Source organism: Colletotrichum navitas (genome assembly GCF_030913465.1).
Source record: "Colletotrichum navitas strain CBS 125086 chromosome Unknown LY79scaffold_10, whole genome shotgun sequence".
Classification (NCBI taxonomy): domain Eukaryota; kingdom Fungi; phylum Ascomycota; class Sordariomycetes; order Glomerellales; family Glomerellaceae; genus Colletotrichum; species Colletotrichum navitas.
In genome coordinates, this window is record NW_026850556.1 from 413,150 (window position 1) to 430,456 (window position 17,307).

General features: G+C 55.9%; 6 protein-coding genes across 6 annotated transcripts; 4 read left to right on the forward strand and 2 right to left on the reverse strand.

Annotated features, from left to right (window-relative positions):
* Positions 1-3,531: 3,531 nt before the first annotated feature.
* On the forward strand, positions 3,532-4,501 carry LY79DRAFT_667045 (uncharacterized protein; the record flags this gene model as incomplete). The annotated part of the gene is made up of 3 exons (XM_060563312.1): positions 3,532-3,640; positions 3,799-4,326; positions 4,389-4,501. The coding sequence occupies 3 exons, from the start codon at positions 3,532-3,534 to the stop codon at positions 4,499-4,501; spliced, it is 750 nt and encodes a 249-aa protein (XP_060417727.1).
* Positions 4,392-5,321, forward strand: LY79DRAFT_35103 (uncharacterized protein). Its single transcript, XM_060552647.1, has one exon. It carries the CDS (start codon positions 4,559-4,561, stop codon positions 5,045-5,047), a length of 489 nt encoding a protein of 162 aa, XP_060417728.1. The 5' UTR covers positions 4,392-4,558; the 3' UTR covers positions 5,048-5,321.
* Positions 5,322-6,817: 1,496 nt separating this feature from the next.
* Positions 6,818-7,414, reverse strand: LY79DRAFT_476021 (vacuolar ATPase proteolipid subunit C; the record flags this gene model as incomplete). The annotated part of the gene is made up of 4 exons (XM_060553236.1): positions 6,818-6,851; positions 6,906-7,076; positions 7,162-7,277; positions 7,319-7,414. Coding segments are annotated over 4 exons (417 nt in total), but the record flags the coding sequence as incomplete, so codon positions are not given.
* Positions 7,415-10,361: 2,947 nt separating this feature from the next.
* LY79DRAFT_667047 (CNH domain-containing protein) lies at positions 10,362-14,119 on the forward strand (the record flags this gene model as incomplete). The annotated part of the gene is made up of 2 exons (XM_060563313.1): positions 10,362-13,976; positions 14,030-14,119. 2 exons carry the CDS (start codon positions 10,362-10,364, stop codon positions 14,117-14,119), a joined length of 3,705 nt encoding a protein of 1,234 aa, XP_060417730.1.
* A 98-nt stretch (positions 14,120-14,217) lies between these two features.
* On the reverse strand, positions 14,218-15,044 carry LY79DRAFT_35222 (uncharacterized protein). Its single transcript, XM_060552652.1, has one exon. It carries the CDS (start codon positions 14,916-14,918, stop codon positions 14,316-14,318), a length of 603 nt encoding a protein of 200 aa, XP_060417731.1. The 5' UTR covers positions 14,919-15,044; the 3' UTR covers positions 14,218-14,315.
* Positions 15,045-15,584: 540 nt separating this feature from the next.
* LY79DRAFT_543102 (BTB/POZ protein) lies at positions 15,585-17,187 on the forward strand. The gene is made up of 2 exons (XM_060557027.1): positions 15,585-16,197; positions 16,285-17,187. Exons 1-2 carry the CDS (start codon positions 16,045-16,047, stop codon positions 16,816-16,818), a joined length of 687 nt encoding a protein of 228 aa, XP_060417732.1. The 5' UTR covers positions 15,585-16,044; the 3' UTR covers positions 16,819-17,187.
* The last annotated feature ends 120 nt before the right edge of the window (positions 17,188-17,307 follow it).

Here is a 17,307-nt window from a genome sequence, read left to right on the forward strand (position 1 = left end):
TGGCACTGTCCACCACATATCCCGTGGGGAGACGGTGATAAGGGTTAGGCTGTACGAGACGCGACCCCTTCTCCCCCAAAATGGGCTTCCTCGCAACTTGCTGGGGTGTGTCGTGTGAGCGTGTCTCGTGTGTCGTGTGCTCATGTGCCACATCTGGCCCGTTACTCAAGCCCCCATTGCCAGGCAAAGTTGATTTTGGGTTGCATCGATTCGCCGGCCGGGGGTGGTGCGCAGTGTGGCACGACTTCACATGCCTCCCAACCTAGGAGTGCAGCCAACATGCGGCCTTGGTGAGCTTTGCAAGCAATCGAGAAGCTTCCCGCCGAAACTCCTCCAGAAACCCACTTGGTCCTGCACGGTAGCATCATCCAGGTTCCATCGTCTTCAAGACTTGGTTTGGAGCAGCAGCAGCAGCAATAACGCGGTAAGGGACTAGACGGCAGGACGGGGTCGGCGGGATGGGAAACCAAGAACATCGGCCATCGGTGGGGGTGGACTCCTCGTGGAAGGGCAAGCAGGATTCAAGTTCGGCGGTACGTGTAGGGCTGCCCAGGAGGGAGGTTAGTCGTCATAGTGGGTTAGACGGGCTAGATTTGGCTCCAGTTAGCAGCATGTCCGAGGTAGGAATACTCGTACACACCAATACGGCTTGTTTGTCTCGCAGCCTCCCGCAACAAACACGCGGTTCAGTCTCAGTCGTGTCCTGGGCTGCTTGATACCGCTCGCCGACCACATTCGCGATTTCCGGATGTAAGACAGACGGGTTGGTTGAGTGACTATCTCTATAGTACCTGTATAACAGTCAGTCGAGGGATGCACACTAGGTACTGTTATCATTCCTTCTTCCTTGATAGCGGGGATTTGCCTCGAGTTGGCGCCATAGTGGAGTATCGGCGGGGGGGATCCGTATCGCCCCGAAGGTGCTGCCCATGACATTCTGGCACGCAGTCGATGTGGGTGGGATTGCGGGATGGCAGGGCTTGGAAGCGGGAGCATGAGCATGACTGTACGGAGTACAATGATTGTGATTACTGCTCTATTTTCCAGGTGTTTGGCCCTGGTGGAGAGGCCCGAGCAGGCAATGTCCCCGCTACGCCAGGTATCGGAAGGAGCACAGCGACGAAAAGGTACGTATCGAATACTCTGGAATACTTGGAGCAAGCACTACCCAAGTATGTCGACGGGCCCCATAAAGGACTGGAGACTGGAGTCTCCTCCCCGCCGAGACTTTTAGCAACCCATTATCGACACTGGCCGAGAGGAAACGCAACGCGAAGTTCTCAGCTCTTCGACGGCAGTCGCCCAGAGGGAGCAAGGTCGAGAAGTGGACGACTTACAGCGGGACACATGACGGCGCAGGCTCCCTCCTAACGCAAGGGACATGGACGCTGCTGCCCCTCGCTCGCTTGAACTGTTTTGTTCCTCGGCGCCCTCGGCGGGGCGTCGGCAACCAGTGGAGACGCGAAACTTACTACGTACATCGTACATCGTACATCGCACCTTCCCATAGATACCTACCTACCCTGTACTTGTACGTACCTACATCGTACTTGCCCTGCGCGGGTTTGTGGACGTTAGAAGTGACGGGTGCTTTCCTACTAGTATGCTGTGCTGTCGCCAAATGTCACTCGCAGTCCGGCCTCACAGCGACCAGACGAACATAACATGGAAACGGAAGGTTGATAGTGGAGCCTTCTTACCGGTTAACCCCGCGCCTTTTATCATATCATGAGAGATAGACACGCACCTGCAACCCTGTTGGTCGACACTTTCTCCGAGGGACTGAGATGCCTTTTGACCTTACGGGCTCTCTTCGGCATCTCCTCTCTCTTTCGGTCTCCAAGTGATTCCCTCCTTCTAAACTCCATCTCATAGAGGTTGCCCTCCTCTCGAGTGAGAGCCCCTTCTTCCGAACCTGCCTCTACCTTTACCCTCGGAACATTTGTTCCAGTTCATGCCCCCCTTCCAACCCTTCTACAATGCTTTTTCCATTGCAGATTCTCGCTCGGCCTCCGCTTCTGTGCCAGGGCAGAGGCGCGCTGCACTCGTGGCTTATGCATTGTACCTGCCGTTCACTCCCACTTTGGCCCAGGCCGTACCGCTCATCGGAATCCTACTACTCCTGTACATCTCCCCTCCAAACCCGCCGCCCGTTTAATATAGCACAGTAACCACTCGTCCCTCCACTCTATCCACGCCCCCAGAGTCCGAAATGGGGCGGTTCACCCGGCCAAAGTCACTGAGGCCCACGTCGTCGTCAGCCAATGCTGGGCGTCGGCATGTTTGCGCCAGGAACGAGACGCCATGAGGACCGGTGGGGACCACCTCCATCCGGCCATTGCCAGCCAGCCCGTAAAAAGTTCATGGCCGACGCTGGTGCTGGGTACCTAGGCAATGCATGATGACTGCTGATGCCGTGTCGTTTCCAGACTTCTCCGGCCTCTTCCTTCTCTCTGTCTGCTTTATTATCCCCCCCACCTCCCTTTTACGCGACACTTCATCGGCTTCTCGGTGTAAACGAGCTTATGTGGGATTACCTGGTCGTATCCCGCTGCTTCAGCTGTGAATCTGACCTTTCTTCTCCCATTTGTTCTAGACCTCCCCGTCCTGATCTAGCAGTTATAAGGCTATCATCTACCTATGCTCTGCTCAACCTGCATGCCACCCGTCCCCTTCGACTTTGTCCCCTTCCACTACCTCGACCCCTCCCCCCTCCCTCTGTATCTCAAAGAGGAAAACGACATATTCGACCTGCATCGCTCTGCCTCGACACCACTCAACACACGAGACTGAAGACACCCTGTACCCTGCTCCCGCCTGTGCCTCTTCTGTTATCGCTCTAGCTCCTCTGTCTGTCTGTCTCTCTCTCACCTGTTCCACACCACCACACCATCTCGTCCGTGGTGAGCAAGGTTCCCTCTCCCTGAGCACACTACACAAAAATACACACACACCAGAGAGGCTCGAAGCTGCGCTACTGCTGCGCCAAGCTCCAACCTTCCACAGGCCTACCCCTCCATCACGCACACCGCGCACCAAAGGCACCCACTCTTCGGGCAGAGGTATCCCAGTTCCCACCGCCTCGGACTGGACTGCATCCATCACCGTGCTGTTATCCGTAGACAGCGCGCACCTCACCTCTCTCCCGCTTCGTGCGTGACCGACTTCTTCTTTCCCCCTGACACTCTTGTCTTAGAACTCGGGTCTTGGAAGGCGTCACTCACAGCTTAAACGCTCAAACCGCTGCTGAATCCTTGCCGTCTTGCTGTGCTCGAGGTAGAGTTGCCTTTGCTACATACAACAACTCATCCCGGGGTCACCGCTTTATTTGCCTGCTGCGACTACCTTGAAGTTGCGCTTGCCCCGTTATTCTGAAGGCCCGGGTCTTCCTCCGCAACCAGATGGTTGTTGTATTCTCTTTCAACTTCTGCTGCACCTTACCCACGACGGAATACTCTTAAACATACGACGCCTACTCCCGTTTAGGACCTCGCCTTCTATCCAGCTGAGAAACAGTACAGCACTGCTGAAATGGCCGCCGCTGTGACCGAGCACTCACGGTTCTTCCCTTCGCATGCCGATGCGCTGACCGCCGATGACTTTGAAACGGCCTCGATCCGCTCGGCCGCGCCGTCTTACTGTGAGTTGGACCTTGTTACTGTCACGAGGGCCTCATAAGTGGGATACTAGGAAGACTGTATCTTGAGGCGGTCCTGGGCGCCTGACGTGCCTGAGCTTTGCCGTCTTTCATCGAGCCACAGAATAGAAACACGAAGCTTGCTGACACACAGCAAACAGTCTCAGATGCGCCCTCCTACCACTCGACCGTGCCGAACCCCGAGCCTATTCCCGCCTACTCGCCGCCGGTCAACAGCAGCGATGTTAGCCGCGGCACCCACGGATCCACCCCGTACCCGAGCTCACTGCTTCCTGCCGCCCCGGCCTCTAATCGCTCCGGTAGTTCGACCCCCCAGCCCCGCCGAACCACGGGCCTTCCGCCGATCCCCCCGACGCCGCCCATGGCGCAGCTGCTCGATCAATTCCGCATCCAGACCTGGTCGGCCGCGCACACGAACCCGACGCTCAACAACGTCGCCCGACGACGCATGAACCAGGGCGCCGACCCCGTAGCGCACCTCCGTCGCGTCATGTCCGAACGCATGGCCGAAGAGGAGGCCGCCCAGCGGACGAGACAGTCTCGACCGCTCGAGGACCCGCACCTGGTCGGAGAAGAGGCCGCTGCGAGCGCTCGTCGGGAGAGGCTTGCGCGGGAGTCTGGCGAGGACATCCTCTGGGACGAGGATCGTCGGTGGAACCGATTTCTCAGTGGGTTTCTCATCCCTTATTTGTGACTCGAAGAGCCTGGGCACTGACTTGCGCCTTTGCAGGCCAAATGCAGACATGGGAAGACCGCGAACGCAGCTGGCGGAACCTGCGCCAACCCGCGCCGACGCCACCGCGCAAGAAGCTGACCCGTCGCCTTACCGGACGTCTCTGGTAGATGATGGGCCCGTGGCAGCTGCACATGTGATATGAACCAGAAGCGAAGGGTCCCGTCATGCATCAGGGAGGAAAAGGAGTATTTGGGCCATGTTTTATTTGTTTTCTCATCATTCATCCATCCATCTGCGTCTCGACAAAGAGCATGTCGAAGCCGATGAATCCTCTTGGAAAGGATATGGTTCTCACCACTGATTTTTTTTTCTTGCTTACAAAGGGACAAACGGTATTGCATTCGGCACTCTTTCTTCCAGGCCTGGACCGTCTATGGGCTTATCTTCTCCGTCCTCACACGCTTTGGCGTGGGGGACGTTCAACGCTTTTTTTTTCTCCCATTCCTCACTCGACATCGAGCAGGGCTAGAATCATTTCTGGGAGCGAAGGACGGGAACGGCCGTCGACTTGCTGTCATTTCATTTTTAGGTATCAGACAGTAACGGTATATAGCATAGGGACGCCCCGGGGCCATTGGCCTCGAGGGAGAGGGGGTTGCACGAACCAAATTGAAGAACAGATTCTCCATGAAGAAAACAATCGCCGTGGCTGAACGGAGTGAAGGCACACACGGGGGGTCTGTTCGCGCGCCGGCGACAATAGCCGAAGGGAGGCGGATAACAGATAGGTGGTGAAACTACGAGGGGAGAAGCGTTTGGTGACTGCGCGTCGTTTCCTCTTGCAGCCGGGTGAGGGAGACAGCGGTTAAGACATCTTCTTGTGTGTCATGTGTCGTCGGCTTGTAGCCGGGGGTCACGACCATGCCTGATCTCGGTCAACCGAACCCCCTCCTTCCAAAAACAGATCCATTGTGGAGAGGTGTGCACCCAGAGACCTCTCTCCTAGCTTTCACGGAGAACCACTCGCACATCCCGCCCCGAAGTCTCTCACCTAGAGAGGTTTCTTCCCAACCTCCTGACCCAACACTATCACGGCCATCTTGCCACTTACGCATGTTCAGCGTCCCGGTCAGGACGGTCAGTTAGACAACGACAGCCGGGTTTTTTTTTTTCCTTGCTTCTTTTTCGCTGTGACTCAGGCCCCGAGAAAGTCGGTTTCGCTTTGCTGTTGCTGCGTTTCGAGACTAGCAAAAAAACAAAATTAGGAATAAAAATCCGCAAGCCCGCCGAACATGGAAAACCTCGGTGGAATCCTCCCCTTGTTTTTCCGTGCCGTAGGGACCGCCCACCCCCGCCCCCTTTGATAAGGAGGATTTCCAAGGATCCCCCTTCTCGAACCCGCCCATCCCACGACGTCGAGGGAGGGGGGGGGAGTGATGGAATCGTCGTACCGGGCCTCGCCCGGCGCTGTACTGTGCATGGCAAACAATGAAGAGAGGAGGGGGGGGACCCCGTATGTCCGGGTCGTCATGCGGGGATGGAGGACGGTGAGCCATGGCGGTTTGTTCCGAAGCATTGCGTCGCGGTGATGGACACCTCCGAGCCCCGACAGGCGAATGCCGCATCCCGTTGCCGGAGACCTTTCTGCTGCTCGCTCGTCGTCGTCCTGCGAGGCTGGGCAGCGCAGGTCTGCGGCTCGATGGCTCCGGTCAGCGTGGGCGGAGGGCTCACCGAGACCCAGCGCGAGAGAGGGTTCCTGCTTGGTTTTCGAGAAGGGATGGCTGGCCGGGGTGGCTGCTCTCATGTATCTCCGGCGGGGAGGGGGTCAATCCAACATCGGTTGACGAAAAACGTTGCTGTTGAAGTCTAGTAGCATGTTAAGGGTCCGATGGGGCAGAACTCCGAGGCCAAGTCGACACTCTGACCCGGGAAACTGTTGCCCCATCCCACGCGTTCCAACCGCATCGTATTTTGCACACCCTTTCGACGTTTTCTGGAGTGCATCTCCCGGGTCTAAAAAAGATGCAGCCGTTGCTCACCAACGATGCCGATGGGTATCGAGACGTCACACTGGCGTTGGTCAACACGGCCAACGGCCTTCATGGCTGCTGGTAAAGAGAGAAAAATGGTGTCCTCGAGGACACGCCAGAGGGGATATGAGACAAGCTGCTTTCGACAAATTTCAAACATACTGGACCCGGATGCCTATCATACCTTCCACCGCCCCGCCCCGTAAACTCTCTTCTAGCCCCTCACACGTAAATTCTACACGAGGGTCCTGATGTAACGCCGTGCCATATGCAGGTTTGGACCGGAAACCACCCAAATACACCCTCTCTTTTCATGTTTCTCTCCAGCCCAACGTCCGGCGGTTCCCTGGCTTAATGTACAGTGGTTTCGTTGAAGGGCGTGGCTAAGTTGTAGTGTGATTTTTTATTGCCATTTCGATTATTCGAGGGACTGACGGAGGGTGTTTAGCCCTTGGACTTGGTGTTCAGAATAAGGGCGACAATGAGACTGGGATACGGGTTAGCGGACGGATGGCGGCAAAGAGCTACGGGGCGCCATTACCCGTAGAGACCCAAGACCTCGCCAAAAATGAGAATCAGAACCATGCCGACAAAGATACGCGATTGCTCCATGTACGAGCGCACACCCTTATCGCCGACGATGCCGATCGTGTAGCCAGCCGCGAGGCCGGTGAGGCCGACCGACAGGCCGCAGGCAAGGTGCATAAAGCCGCTGTCTATCGGTTAGCAAAAAAAAAAAAAAAAAAAAAAAAAAGTCTCTGGAATATCGAAATCTCCCTGATCGGGGTGTAACTGACTTGAACAAGCTGTAGTTGCTTCCAGCGCCGGGAGGGGTCAAATCTTGGGCGATGAGGACGGATATGACGAGGGAGTAGACGGCAATGATACCGGACATGACGACGGGAATCAGACACTGAGCAGGCATTAGAGGACTCTGTTTGATCGGGCGGGTACGTCGGGGCAGCATGCCTTCATGATGAGGTCGGGTCTGAATGTTCCGACACCAGCGATGCCGATTCCAGACTTTGCGGTACCGTATGCGGCGCCGATGCCTATTTGATACGAGTCCTATTTAGCATACTGTTTTCTTCGTCGCGTCGGGAGCAGGATAGCTGGGCTGTGTGTGTGTAGCAGAACGTACATCCGAAGATCATGGCAGCCGCAATGCCGGCCTGTGTTGGAGCAACGTCAGCACAAGGTTCGGTGGTCGATGTCATAGCTAGCTAGCTTCCTTCGTCGACGACGAGGAGACAGCAAGGCGCGCGGGGAGGAGAGGCGAAGAGCTTACCATTCCGATGAACGGCGCGAACTTGGGGGCGAGGACGGAGTCTTCGGCCATGTTGGGCAACGATGTAGTCGAACTCGATGCGGAGGGTTTGTGGTGATGGCCGACGGAAGGGGGATATGCGTTTCGAGGATCCCGCAATGTACTGGCGAGTGGCTTCCCAGGACCTTGGAGCTTGGTGACGGCGACGAGGTCCAATCAGAAGTTGCAACCCGGACAGGCTGAGAAACTCGTGACGCGGCAGAACCATGGGCCGAAGCACTAGCCTCATCTCCAGCGGTAGTGTGGCTAATGTGGCTGGTGTCGTAATGGCGGGCTGGGAGTGGGTGTGGTTGGGTTTGGTTGGGTCGAGTGGAGCGGCCAGCCACGTTCTCCAGATGGCACGTCCGGTCTGGATTCTCTTATCGGTACGGATACGGATAAATCACGGCCTTATCGCGGCATGCACATGTGGAGGAATCGAATGGAATCCCGTCCCGCCAACCCAACTGTAGTCGCGTGTTATCTCGAGTGCTTTGGCCGTTGTTTCTCGTCTTTGCCCAAATGGGGAAAGGAACGAGCCTAGGCGCAATGGTTCAGATTTGGCTTTTTGTTGCGCCTCCTAAAGCCAGGGGGAGATGGCACCCCTGGTTGGACAATAACGGCTTGTGAGACGGGAAGCTTCGTCAAAGCCTCACTTACCCCGAACACTGCGCCGAACCCCGACTGGAGGGGATCCGAGTTGCCTCGAAACACGGCGCTTTGGAAACAGCCCGGCGGAGGAGGAGGACGACGAGGACGACGACGACGGGTAAAGAAAGACCGGGGCCTCAGATTACTTGTGTGCGGTTACGCGTCAGCCAGCATGCAGAGAAAGACCCATTTCTCTCCTAGTAGTTACGCTGCCCACGCTCACGCACGACGGTTCCTAGGTAGTCAGTCTCCTGCACAGAGGGTCTGCATGAAAAAGAGGCACTGCAGATGCCAGCAGCGCTACAAGTTAGACACTGGTATATTCTTAGGACTCGACGGCTCCTAATCATGTCCGAGGAATGCGCAGGCCACTCAAGCGGGCGTCTTCTAATATTGAAGCAGTGCGCCGCAACTTCCTCACGCCGTTAGGGGGGGGAAACGGTAGATCGGGCCAAGTCCCGACCTTGGAAGTCCTAGCGCCTCTGTAGATGGACGAACTTGCACTTTTTGGGGGTTCGTCATAGTCTTTTTTCTTTTTCTTTCTTTTTCTTTTCTTTTTTTCACATTGACTTGACTGGCGTCTGATTGACGGCGATGCATTTGGGTGGTGAGTGGCACACGCAGACGATTCGACTCGGCTTGCACCAGACCGTGGCCGACTATGCTGTGCCGTGACTCGACTTCCTTGGCTTGTCGCACCCTCAGGCCAAGTGTGAAGCGAGGAAGACAGCGAGGGAGGGAGGAAGAGGAGGAGGAAGGAGGCATTGGGATTACATTGCATTCAAGTTGCACGTTGCACTTTTTTTTTTTTTTTTTTTTGGAAGAAAACGCGCATCCGTCAGATCCGAGTAAGGCGCCGCCGTATCTGTCCCTGCCTGCTTTCCTTTCCGAGGTATCTCACATACCTGGGTAATACCTACTCCTGTACCTATTTACTACGCGAGTAGGTAGTTCAGGTGGTGAGTGTACGAACACCAGCCCTAAGAACCCCCCAGAGAAGGATAAGTGAGGTGGTTGGCCCCTCACAGCGGCATCCCGTCATCCCGGACTGGCGGTCCAACCTGCTCCTCGTCCCGTCAGACCTACATAGCTAGTAGGGTACGGATACTGCGTATGTTATCCCCGGCTTTCGACGCCTGTGACATCCCAGGTTTCCCATCTCGGTCCCGGTTGAGTTGAGTTGGCCCAGTCCAGTCCAGTCCAGTCCAACTCGGTTGTTCGTTTCTGGGGGTCCATCCTAGCTAGCCCAATGCCAATGACTTAGCACCGCCGTCGACCAACGGGACCACCGACAGACACCCTTTTTCCACCACTACATCCACCTCGAACCATCACTTTTTGTCCCCAGCATTGCCATCTCGGCCAGCAACCACGTTACTCAGCATTTGCTATCCACGCCGCACATCCCGCGCTACGCTGCTCTCTCCCGCCCCCCCCGACCCTCCTTTCGCGGCACCTCGGAAACCCGTTAAAAAAAAGACAAGAGGAAAAAGAAAAAGAAAACAATTCCATCGGGTGTTGCCCGGCTTGGTCTATTTTCCCTCCTTTCTCTCCTCTCCTCTCCACCCCTTCAACGCCTCGTGCCGGCCCGGGTCAGGGCCCTGTGCGTCAAGTCAAGTCAAGCCAGAGAGGCCCATAACGTCACCCAACCCATTGTGGAAAGGAGACGGGGAATAGAACAAAGGCGAAACGGAAAGCAACCACCACGGAGAAAAAAAATCCACCCTCGTCGCCGGCCACCGCCTGCCTCTACGATCCGTTGACGATTGTCGCCGCGGCCTCGTTTTGCAAACACTCAATTGTGCCCTTTGAGCGGCGTGGGCGGTCCTGTGCCTCCTCACCGTAGCCGGCGGCCGTTAGGCCTCGCGTTGTTAGTACCGCACCTCTCTTTCGACTCTCTTGTACCACATTTTTCTCCACTTGGCACACTCGCCATCTCTCTCTCTCTCTCTCTCTCCCCTTAAACCAACCCGCCAACACACACGACCAAAAGCTGATAAGGGCCCTCACTACCGGCTACCAGCTCCATCAACCCAAATCATGGCCGAATATCACGGCGACCCGAGAGGTCATTCGTCCAACTACCAGCGCGATGCTGCCTTCTCCAACATTTTCGGCGCCGCCCCCCCGCCGGGACGTTCCCAAACAATGACCTCCTCCTCGATGCCTCCTCAGATGATGCCGCAACAGGGCAGGACGCAGACAATGTCCTCATCGACCGTGTCGTCTATGCAGCGCCAACCACCCCCGAGAGTGCCTCCGGGCCAGTACATGGATCGCGAGCCGGGCTCTCCGAGAGGTGCTTCCGTACAGCCCAACGGGTACGCGGCACAGCAGAGATCGGCATCCGGCGGTTACCAAGTCCCCAATCCTCAAGCACACTACATGCACCAGCAACAACAGGCTCGCCGCCCATACGGAGGGCCTGCCGGACCCATCCCTCAGCGCGGCGATGTTAGAGGCCCGCCGCACCCGCCCCAGGGGCAGTACGGTCCGCCAAGAACCGCAACGCAGAGATACTACCAGGGAGGAGGAGGCCCGGCGCCGGCTTTGAACAGCGATCCCTACCGATCGCAGTCTCTCGCCTCCGCCCCGAGGCCGAACATGTACCAGCCTCCTCCGAGCGCCTACGGCTCCCTGCCGAATCAACAAGCCCCGGCTAACGCTTTCCGCCAACCCCCGTACAACCCGAGTTCGTCTCGAACGACGGCTCAAGGAAGGGTCGTGCCGGAACGTCACGATGATCGGGCCATGTCCATGACCGGCTATCCCTCCCATGACCGCGATATGCATCAATACCAAAACTCGCACCAGACCATGAGCGGGCGGGTCATCCCGAACAGAAGGGCACCGGTGGAGCTGCCCAACACCGGCGGCAGCTTTGGGGGAGGCTACACGCCCGCGCCCGGGTCTCAGACGAGGACGACCAGCATGGCTTCCTCGAACGGCGATTCCGTCAACCAAAGGACAATGTCGATGGCGTCTACAGTGGCGCCTACGATAACACCTTCGGATAGCGACTCTGCGACACTGGCACATAGGCCTTCCATGAGCAAGTCCGTGGAAGGTGAGCGGCCGCCGACTGGCAAGATCCGACCTCCCCTGGTATACCCCGCGTTGTTGTCGAGGGTTGCCGACTGCTTCCGACAAAAGATCATCACCGGCGACCGGACGAAGAACGAGCTCACGTACAAGAACGCCTTCAGCGGCGCCGAGGCCGTGGATGTTTTGTCGTACATTATCAGAACGACTGACCGGAACCTGGCGCTGTTGCTGGGACGAGCACTCGATGCGCAAAAGTTCTTTCACGATGTGACATACGAGCACCGCCTGCGAGATTCGACGTCGGAGATGTACCAGTTCCGAGAAACACTGATGGAAGAACCCGAAGAGAAGCCCCCCGTCAACGGCGTTTTCGTCCTCCTTTCCGAATGCTACTCCCCAACGTGCACGAGAGACCAGCTTTGCTACTCCATCGCCTGCCCTCGCAGACTGGAGCAGGTGTCTCGACTGAACCTGAAGATCCAGCCTGGCTTGAAGAAGGAATCCGACCACGCCGCGAACGAGGACGACGTCGACCAGACGGACGAGCAGAAGCTGTGGATAAACTCGGTGCCGAGGGAAGTGGCCGACAGCGTCGGCGACAAGGAGAAGAAGAGACAGGAAGTCATATCGGAGATCTGCTACACGGAAAGAGATTTCGTCAAGGATTTGGAATACCTTCGCGACTTCTGGATCCTGCCCTTGCGGTCCAAGGCTTCTCCCATCCCTGCGAATCGGAGGGAGAAGGTCGTCAAGTCGATCTTCAGCAACATTGTGGATCACCCGAGTCTTCACGCGGTGAGCTCGCGGTTCGCCAAGTCGTTGACGGAGCGGCAACAGAAGAACCCGGTTGTCGGCAACATTGGTGACATCTTCGCCGAGTGGGTGCCTCAGTTCGAGCCGTTCATCATGTACGGATCCAAGCAGCTGGAGGCCAAGTTTGAGTTCGAGAACGAGCGCTCGGCCAATCCGTACTTTGCCAAGTTTGTGGACGAGATCGAACGCAGGAAAGAGTCTCGCAAGCTGGAGCTCAACGGTTACCTCACCAAGCCGACAACACGATTGGCCCGTTACCCGCTGTTGCTCGAGAACGTCCTCAAGTACACCGAGGACGGCAACTCGGATAAGGAAGACATCCCGAAGGTGCTCAAGTTGATCCGCGACCTGCTGACCAGGGTCAACGCCGAGTCCGGAAAGGCCGAGAACAGATTCAACCTGAGGCGCTTGCACGAGCAACTGCGCTTCCGGCCGAACGAAAGAGTCGACCTGCGGTTGACGGAGGAGGGCAGAGAATTGGTGTTCAAGAGCCAGCTGAAGAAGACACCGCAGGACGCTTCCGAGATCACTGCCTTCTTGTTCGACCACGCGGTCCTGCTTGTGAGAATCAAACAAGTCGGCAAGGGCGAGGAAATCAAAGCCTACCGGCGACCGATTCCCCTGGAGTTGCTCGCCATTCGGGAGATGGAGGAGGTCATCCCCGACTCCGGTGCCATGAAGCGATCGTCGTCGAGCCTGATCCCCCAACTGCGGAACAACACGAACGACAGCAAGAAGGGCGAAGGCTGGCCAATCACGTTCAGGCATTTGGGCAAGGCCGGGTACGAGTTGACCCTCTACGCGTCAAACCAGGCTGCACGTAAGAAGTGGCTCGAGTTCATCGACAGCGCCCAACAACGTCTGAGGGCCCGCGCCGACTTCTTCAACACCAGCGTCATCTCTGCAGGATTCTTCATCGGCACCAACCAGGTCAACTGCGTCACGCCATATGATGGTGGACGCAAGCTGCTGTACGGCACGGACAACGGCATCTACCTCTCCGACCGCAAGAGCAGGGACGCGATACCGAGGCGTGTCATCGAGACGACGAGCGTCACCCAGCTCGACGTCCTCGAGGAGTATGGCCTCCTTCTGGTGCTGTCCAACAAGGCCCTCTACTCGTACCCTCTCGGGGCTCTCGACCCGAACGAGCCTGCCCTTTCCAAGCGACCCAAGAAGATCCAGAGCCACTGCAACTTCTTCAAGACAGGCATCTGCCTGGGCAGGCATCTCGTGTGCTGCGTTAAGTCCTCGGCTCTCTCGACTACGATCAAGGTGTACGAGCCCAACGACGCCATGTCCAAGGGGAAGAAGCAAAAGGGCTTTGGCAAGATGTTTGCCGGGCAGGACGAGCTCAAGCCGTTCAAGGAGTTCTACATCCCCACGGAATCGTCGTCGGTGCACTTCCTCAAGTCCAAATTGTGTGTGGCGTGTGCCCGCGGTTTCGAGGTTGTGTCGCTCGAGACGCTCGAGACCCAGTCGTTGCTTGACCAGGCCGACACGAGCCTCGACTTTGTCGCACGGAAGGAGAACGTCAAGCCGATTCACATTGAGCGCCTCAACGGCGAGTTCTTGCTCAACTACTCCGAGTTCTCCTTCTTTGTCAACCGCAACGGTTGGCGGGCGAGGCCGGAGTGGCGTATCGACTGGGAGGGGACGCCACAGAGCTTCGCCCTCAGCTACCCGTGGATTCTGGCATTTGAGCAAAACTTTATCGAGCTCAGAAACATCGAGAATGGCGCCGTGCACATTGTGCCGCACAAGAACATTCGGATGCTGCACAGCAGTACGCACGAGGTAGGATCGTCTGCTGGCTCTTGGGTACAATGTCCCCCGCTCACACTCACTAGATCATTTTCGCGTACGAAGACGAAAAGGGCGAGGACGTTGTCGAAGCCATCGACTTTTGGAAGAGCAATAGGAGATCGGAAATTCCCTGATTGGCATCTGCGTTACTATAGCATCTTGCCTGTTCCTCGGGGGAAACCATGTTTGATTAAAGATCGATACCAGAGTGATTTGACTCAACTTCTTTTGCAGGCTTGTCGCTGGCAGCATTTCTACGGCGACGAGGGCCGTGTACCGGCTGACGCGCGCCAGACCCAAGGGGCAATGATTTGGGAGGGGATGTCTCTTCTAGAGCAGGCAAAGGCAACCTTTTTTTGTCACAGACGTACGGTTCTGTTTTGCATTCTTGTGTCTATTTGGATGAGGGTTTTTCGCCGGGTTAGTACAGAGCCTCATTCTTATCCAAGGGTTGGGTCGCGGCAGAGGAGCGGACGAGGGGCCGAGGCGGGGTGGGAGGAGGCCGGGACGAGACAAGAATGAGATGAGAGCGACAGAGGCGGCCGAGAACAAATTCGAAGCAAGCTGTTCCCATACATAGACGCGGTGGCGTTGCGCGATTGTGAGGTGAAAGAAGGAGAAGAGCATAGCGTGACGAGTTTGCTTGTGCATCGTCGTCGTTGGAGCTTTGAGGTCCGAGGTTTGCACACGGGGTGCGCGGGGCGGGCTGGATTGGATCCGACTTCTTCGTAATTGCATGAGCGTTTTGAAGATTGAGACCGAGATGGCTACCGACGACGGATGGCCTTGTGAATGGCAGTGGCGTGAATCTGCTGTGTATTGAAGTTCGAGGTTATGCGTGTTGATGTGTTGTATCCCCCACCCAGTCATGCCAGAGCCCTGGTGAGACGAGGACTTGTGTGAAGACCCGAGGGGCCCGCCTGTAAGGAGCATGTCTTGCGTTCCCACACCTAAGAGTAGTGGACTGCCGGCGTTTGAATATCACCACATCAGGCCTATTTAGCCGTCAGGCCACACTGATGCCCGGAGGAGGGCTGGGCCCTCCCTTCTCCTCCTCGGCATTGTTGCCGCCATCTACCGGGGCAGTTATGATGGTGGTGGTGATGGTAGTGGCAGCGGTAGTTTTATAGTAATCACGTCCGCAAAGCTCACAGCTGCCGCCATGAAGCTACGTACGCGGTCTGCTACTGCTGCCGCTGCAAGTCTGATGCCGGCCTAGGTAGCGAGCCATAAAGCCGCCAACCACAACAATTATGGCCCAGGCCGACGATAACTGCCACCGACGCCGGGAGCCAAGTAGATGTCCACGTTTCCGTCGGCAGACTACTCCTGCCCTTGGACTCTTCATCGGCGTTGCCTCGGGAGTATCGTGGGTGGCTGTTGTCTTCAAACGGGAACGAACCTCTCAGTCTGTTACGCTCTTTGTGTTGGCGTTTCTCGCACAGAAGAAGATTTGAGTAGAAATATACCTTTGGATCCCGATCTCGAAGGCGCGACATGATATGCTAATATTGGCGTGCCTCCCTGCAACGTGAAGAAGTTGCTGGCAGATCCTGTATACTCTAGTAATTAACGAGTAAAGTAAATATTGAACATAGTACCACCAGAGTGAAAGAAAGAAATTTAAACTATTCAAGGGGTCCGAGAAATCAGCCAGAACTGCTCTTTCACCTTTTTCCAACGAGAACCTTTGAGAAGGAAAGAGCATCTTCCTCTTTGATACTCGACCTGACCGGGAAGTGGAAGGTGGGAATGCAGGAAGGAGCCACCCAACTTCCTCCTGCTAGACGCACCTTCTTCTCCAGCCTTTTCACTTCTCAAAGGTATATAGTTCCTTACGCTCGTCCCCTGTTCAACTTGCACCTTCATTTTTCACTTACTGGAGCCACAAGTGCCTCGAGCAGCACAACCTTTGTCCCCTCAACGCTGGATTTCTCAAGTTTCACTCAAGATATTGAGAGACTCTGGCCTCATCCTCATCCTCAAACTATCCCATCTCATTTTCATCCACTAGAAAAAAACCTACACGGTAATCAAGACACCCGGGAGATTTCCGAAGATGGACCCCATACTCGACTTCCAGCGGCTGCTTAAGGCAGGCTTGTTCAGCGACTTTACCATAATCTGCCAGAGCACGGAGATTCGTGTTCACAAGATTATCCTCGGCGCTCAGTCGGGATACTTTGCTGCCTTATTTAAAAGAAACATGAAGGTAGCTACCACTGTCCTAGTCAAGCAATCGGATTGAAGCTTGCTTGGTGCTCGAGCGAGATGGCAGCTGACGACCAACCACCCACAGGAAGCACAGGAAGGTGTCGTCACCTTTGACGACATCGACCCGGAGGTGATGAAGCACCTCGTCGAATTCTTCTACAACGAAGACAGGAAGTTCACCTTTAATTCGTCGGATTTGAAGACCAGCGTGAGCGTTTGGATCTTGGCCGAGCGTTTGCAGGCGACACAAGCTATGCAAGAGCTTGAGGACCGCTTGATCAACCATCTTCAGAGCTACGAAAACATGAAGGCCGCAGTTGATGAAAGTCTTCGAGACATGGTGTTCTCTCACCCAGCCTGTGCCAAGTCTGACGTTGGTTTTATGTTTGCAGTCGCCACGTGGGTTGTTTTTGCAAAGAGTGATTGTGCGACAACCGCTCTCGCACCCCTCACTAAGTACACCGAGCTGATGCACAAAATGCTCTTATTCTCTCATCACTATATGAAAAAAAGGGGGTCCATCTTCGATGCATGTGAGTCGATCGAGACTTTTGGTTCTGGACTCGAAAAATACAGGGGATGGGATATCATCACAGAGGTAATCACCGAGTGCATGTAAAGCCCGATATAGGTACGTTACTCTTGAAACCAAGTGCGGAAAGTCGCTGACGCGGGTAGCTTTCTAGCTTCGGATCCTCACCGGGATATCCTACTCGAGGTTTGTTCTCATCTCGGACACTTCTGAGGAGCTGGGGGAGGCCTATCAAAGTATGGTGGTGGATCATTCAGCGAACCACTTCGCCATGGAATGGGGTATACCCCCTGGTTCGGTTTCTGGGATAGTGGCGTTTGTTTGGATGTTGACGTTGGGGGGGGAGGAGGGAGGTCGGGCTAATATTAGCGATACATGTCCTCCGATACACACCGGACGATTCTAATCCACACGAACCTGCTCTGACTCTGGACGTTGTCGAGTGTGAAGTGCTCCTCCTGCCCTTGAGAAAAGTGGACGTTTTCGAACACGTGATGACGTCTGACAACATTTCACGAGCAGACAAAGAGCGCGATGATTGGCGTATAATTACATTCTACATTTGGTATCAAGATA